At 38.8% G+C, this 5982-nt stretch overlaps 1 protein-coding gene across 1 annotated transcript; it reads left to right on the plus strand.

The window, feature by feature from the left end:
• The first annotated feature begins 4877 nt into the window (after positions 1 to 4877).
• LOC145797656 (uncharacterized) lies at positions 4878 to 5691 on the plus strand. The gene is made up of 2 exons (XM_082885050.1): positions 4878 to 5314; positions 5658 to 5691. The coding sequence occupies exons 1-2, from the start codon at positions 4878 to 4880 to the stop codon at positions 5689 to 5691; spliced, it is 471 nt and encodes a 156-aa protein (XP_082741176.1).
• The last annotated feature ends 291 nt before the right edge of the window (positions 5692 to 5982 follow it).

Genomic DNA, 5982 nt, shown 5'->3' on the forward strand with positions numbered 1-5982 from the left:
GAGAAAGGGGGGGATTTTGACCTAGGTTGTGATCCAAATGAGAGTTATCCAAATGAGAGTTATTTTGTGTTTTAAATAGCCACGAGTGTGGCTTTTACCGAATTGCCCCATGCCGCTATTGAAGACCGGCCGGCGTTATCGAAGCCCGGCTATGCATCGCCAAGGCCCGGCCGGCCTTTGGTGTTTTCAATTCTGTTTTTCTTCTTCATTTTTTATTTCTTTTGTTTTGTTTTGTTTTGTATGTGTTGCTGGATTTTATTTTATTTCATCATTCTTTTAATTTCTGAATTATAGTTTTAGGTTTTAATTTTGAGTTCTAATTTTCGGTTTTAATTTTCAGTTTTTGATCGTGGGTTTTGATCTAAGTGTAGTAAGGAGTTATATGTTAGCAAGAAAAATGAGTATTGAAAAAAGAGAAGAAGAAAAAGAAAGAAAAGAGAAATGAGAAAACAAAGAATGAAGGCAAAATAGCAAAGAGAGCGAAGGAAATAAAGAGACGGAGGAAGATATCCATTTCGTTTTGTTTTGTTGCGTGAGCTTATAATTTGATTTATATTGATTTTTTTTCATTAGTTTAACTTCGTGATTTATCTTGTTTAAACTATTTTGGTCATTGATGACTTGTCATGTTCAGTTCGTAATTCATTTCATCATTCCTTACCACACGATATTGTATGTACGGTTCATTCTGAGAAGTTCTGGGTAAAATCATTTGTGCCCTTTGGATCACATCCTTCCACCCCTACCATCCCTCGCGTGCAGCGCGTTAGGATTACCTTTCGGTTAAAAACATTCGGGTGCGTCCCGGTGTTCACACCACCCTTCAGTTAAAAACATTCAGGTGCGTCCCAGCGTTCACACCACCCTTCAGTTAAAAACATTCAGGTGTATCCCGGTGTTCACACCACCTTTCGGTTAAAAACATTTGGGTGCGTCCCGGTGCTCACACCACCCTTCGGTTAAAAACATTCGGGTGCGTCCCAATGTTCACACCACCTCCCCTCCTATCGCGTGAGACGCGTTAGGATTGTTTGCATCAGTTAAAAAACTTTCGGGTGTGTCCCGATGTTCACACCACCCTTTCCTTCTTACACGTGTAACGTGTTAGGATCTCGGTTGGGACCTCAGGTGTGCCCAACGGTTATGTCACTCTTCGCCTTTCCTGTGCATCGCGTAGTTCAGCTTGCATAATTTTCTTACATCCTTTCTATATGAAATGTGGTTTAGCTCATGATTCTCACACGTGGCGTGTTTATTTACTTACTTCTTTTCATGATTGGAATTGATGTGCCTTGTTTCAGTTTGTTTAACTGTGGCATTTTCTTTGCATAGCATTTGCATTCAAATGTTTCATTGCGTAGGCTCATTGCATGATCATAAGTAACGTTCTTGAATCGTGCATAACATTTGCATCTTGTCCCAGAACTACACTGGTTTGATTCCTTTCAAAGGGATACATAGGCAACCTACGGGCGCAACCATTTATTTTTGTCTTGCTTTCTTGTCCAAGTCTTGCAGCTTCGTAAAGATGGGTCATCTCTCGGCTTTGACATTCACTCACATCATTTTATGACTTCGAGCTCTGTTAAAGAGGGGCAACTATAGGCACCCCATTTTGAACGCCTACAAGACTTAGGCGTTTGGCTCAATACACTTAATGATGAAAGTTGAATTGTGAATTTGCAGCGATTCAGATTCAATCAGGCTCCCAAAATAACCTCAAATCTTCAACATTTACCTTGTTTGAAACCATGAGTTTCATTTTTGGACCTTTTCCCACCCTGAGCTGTGTTTGAACCAGAAAAAAAAAAAAGGGGAGGCCATTAAGGCCCGGCCGTGCATCAGTGATGGCTGGCCGTGGCTATGAATGGCCAGCCGGCCCTCGATGGCAATAAACACTGTTCTGTGCGGGAGGTTGCCAGTTGTCCATTTTTGAAGATATTTAACACCATTTGAGCTCGAATTCTGTAAAAACGAAGCTCTAGGATTGTTTTAAGGGTTGAACAAAAATCTAGAAATCATATATACACCTTGAGAGTTCTTGTCTGCTCCTTCTTCCATTGCAAGCAAGCTTTGAGCTAACCTAGTTTATATATACTATCTCTGTCATCTATATACAACCTTCTTTGAACACCCTAGAGCCTTGGTTGATATTGGAGAAACATAATTCAAGCTTGACAGTGAGTTGAAGCCAAGTTTGAATCATCAACAACAAGCTTGCCCCTTGGAAGGTATAAGCTTGTTTTCTTCTCTCTTGCCTTCATTTCTATCATTTACTTCATAGTTCTTGCTGTTTTGAATTGTTTTGAGCTTATTTGAAGTGTTTGGGGTTGGGTTTGAAGAGTTACCAAAAGCGTCAAGAGAGCTTGCTCTTTCTATACCTTTACTTATAACTCAAACCTTCTCTTTTCCACTCTTTTGCTTTGATATTTACACTGATTTTCAAAGGTTTAGAAAGGCTAAAAATCATGTTTTGAAGCTTCAAAAGTGGAGGGGTTAGCCATGCCTCCTTATCCTTGCTTACTAGCCTTAATTATCTTCTTTATTGTCTAGCTTTTGAAGCTCTTTTCATGCATGTTCTGCTATTTTTTTTCATGTATTAGGGGTTGTTTTGAGGTTATCCAAGCCTTTTCAATTGGTTCATGCCTTGTTTAGTACATTTGTGATTTCATAAGTTAGCATACTTGTTACTTGTTATGCTTCTTTTGTTCATTTCCATGTCCGGAGTCTAAGTTTAATACTCAATCCATCAATCTATCATTCATCTCTTTCATACTTGAGAATGATTTCAACCAATTGAGGTTGTTCGAATCATGTAAGAAAGGTTCCAACTTAATGGCTTAATCTTTCCAAAGATTCAATGCCAACGGTGTGGCCTTTCTCTCATGCTTTAGAAGACCCTCTTGTTTGACATTACTTCTTGTTTAGAAGACTTTAAACATCACCACGGGCAAATGGAGTAAAGAATGGCATGGCCTAATAAAATTGGTTTAAAATTTGGATCAACACACTTAAAGAAAAAGGCTTAAAATTGCTTCAACTTGGCCGGACGTTATGCCAAGTTACTTGTGTCAAGTGTCGTCACATGTTAATTCATGGCATTTTAATGATTCTTGAAGCGTTGCAACCTTCCTTTTTGAGTTTATACTATGACAAGAGGGAAGGGTGGTCCTAATCTTTGCATTTTTATCAACTTTTGTCCAAAATTGAATCCGAGATCATCAAGCAATCGTATTGCTCATTGATGGTTTTGGAATCAATTCTAACCTACTCTCAAGGATTTCCCATGACAAAGAAGGAATGAAGGACAAACAGAGCTTGAAAATGCTCTATCTGCACTGATTTCACCTCAGAGCACAAAAATAGAGCTTTGCACCAAATTGATGCACGGCTGGCCATCTGTATACCCGGCCGGCCATCAGTGATGCACGGCCGGCCCTTGGTGTGTGACCAACAGTGCAATTTTGCAGAAACAGAGATGGCCTAGGCAGACAGAATATCTTTCAAGCACTGCGCATGCAACCTTCATCATGCTCTTATCATGCGATTAATTGTTTCATTACTATTATTGTCATAGTTGCAAATAAATAGTGTTGTAATATTTAATTAGCTTAGCCTAGTTTTCTTAATTAATTAGCTTAGATAGTTAGTTAATTATTCATTTCAAAGTGTTATAATAATTAGTTAATTAGTTTAGCTATTTATTCAAGTTTTGTAATAATTAGCTTAATTAGCTTGGTTAGCTAGTTTATTCATTCGGGCTCTCCTTCATGAGAGTGTAATGTAATAATGTGTATGTCTTCCAACTCCATGTCTTTCTCCCTTTCATTTACCCGCTTTTGATGGTTAGATTAGGGACATATTTCTATTAACATACCTTATGCTTGCATCCTTTCATTTTGTATTGCTTGCACCGAGGCTCGGTGCATCATTCAAACTGCATTGTCATTTCAATACTTCGATGAATACATTTTTAAAACGCATGCTCTCAAATTGTTGCAAATAACATGTTAAGTAGCCGAGCCTATTAGTTGCATTATTGTATGTGTTGCATTAGACATTTTGCATAGTTAGGAATCATGCATATTTTTCTAACTCTTTTGTTTTGTCTTTGCTTGGAGTATTGGGTGAGTTTTTAATGCTTTAGCATACTTGCATGAGTGTGAGTGATTTTCGTATCCAGCATGCTTACCATGAGGCTAAATGCTTACTTGTTAAACTATTTGAATGCCTGTGGATGAAGGCTTGTTACTTGAATCGGAACGATTCAACGAATGTACTTTTAAGCCCACTATGTCTAGTGGCACATTCACAGATTTAAGCCCACTTTGTTGAGTGGCAAATTCACAAACTTTGAGCCCACTTGAGGTGGCAAAATTGAAACCTTTTTGCAAACAAACATGAAATTGAATTCTTCCAACTTGAGCAAACTAGTCTATACTTGCTTGTGCGCATCACATTGTAATGCTAGCCTAATAACCTGAACAAGAACACATAATGTTGATAAAAAATCATATCATGATTCGTAGAGGCCGATCTTTGATCGGGCGAGTAGGGGTGCTCAATTCATGACCTGGCCCTCTCATACCTAAGTTCTCGAGCTGAGGCAACTTTGGTAATGACGGACACGTGGCCTTTGGCATGTGTCGTGGGTTTCCTAAATTTCCCAAAATAAAATATTTAGGTGGCAACTCTATATCTGGCAAAGTAGTCCAATTTTGGCATTTTTTATTCAAAATCAATTTTCCAAAATGATTTGTTGGATTTGGACTCTTTGGTGATTATTAATTTCACATTGCACTCGCGAGATTAGATTTAGAACTGCAGAAGTCCGAATTGTAGGGCTTCTTTTCAAACTTTCGAAAGGGGGCGCGAAAATGCTGAGCTACACTATTATAGCAAACAATGGCACTCAGTTTGACAGTAAGCTGATTAAGAGCTTTTGTGCAAAATACAAGATTAAAAACTATTACTCTACTCCTAACTTCCCCCAGAGTAATGGTCAGGATGAAGCATCCAACAAGACCATCTTGGATGGGATTAAGAAGAGGCTGGAAGTAGCCAAGGGAAAATGGGTAGAAGAAATGCCCAATGTGCTATGGGCATATCGGACTGCGCCAAAAAGATCAACTGGCAAATCCCTTTTTGCCTTGGCATATAGCACTGAAGTAGGCATCGCACTGGAGGTTGGCATCCCTGGAATCAGAACCCAGGGAGTGAAGAATGGGAGCAACGAGGCATTCTTGGCCCGAGATCTAGACCTCTTGGAAGAGAGAAGGGAGAAAGCAGCAATTCAACTAAGGACATACCACCAGCAGCTTGCTAGGGCTTACAACAAAAAGGTCAACCCAAGAGAGTTCAAGTGTGGGGACCTCGTCTTCAGAAAACTTGTCGGCAACAAGAAGGATCTTAGGGAGGGCAAACTTGGCGCAAATTTGGAGGGGCCTTACAGAATCATCTCAGTTGCCAGCAATGAGGCATATTGGCTTGAAGACACTGATGGCAAAGAGTTCCCACGACCTTGGAATACTTGCAATCTGAAATTTTTCTATCATTAGTTTTTATTTTTTGAGATTTATGTAATATTAGCTGAAGTTTTCATAAAGTGCTAGTTTGATTTTGTTATTATGAATAAATTGTTTAAATTTGTACGATAGGACTAAACAGTCTTATGATGATGTTTCTGATTGAAGCATGACGAGTAACTTAGACTTTCCATATGGTAGAGTTGAATTATACTTGCCATATGACAGAGTTGAACTAAGTTGGCGATGTTTCTGAATGAAACATGACGAATAACTTAGACTTGCCAAATGGTAGAGTTGAATTATACTTGTCATGTGACAGAGTTGAACTAAGGCCTCATTTGGGAACCTTCCATTTTAGCCAAAAAGTCAAAAAGTTACTAAATTAGCCAAAAAGCCAATAACCCATACTAAAAAAATCAAAGATTCTCTTTTCTCTCTACTTTTTGCACATCTT

This window comes from Camellia sinensis, chromosome 8, assembly GCF_055761805.1.
Source record: "Camellia sinensis isolate YWXY chromosome 8, ASM5576180v1, whole genome shotgun sequence".
NCBI lineage: Eukaryota > Viridiplantae > Streptophyta > Magnoliopsida > Ericales > Theaceae > Camellia > Camellia sinensis.

Coding starts and splice junctions, on each gene's coding strand:
- LOC145797656 (XM_082885050.1), top strand. CDS start 4,878: ATGCTGAGCTACACTATTATAGCAAACAATGGCACTCAGTTTGACAGT. Junction 5,315..5,657: donor CAACTAAGGACATACCACCA/GCAGCTTGCTAG, acceptor TTTGTACGATAG/GACTAAACAGTCTTATGATG.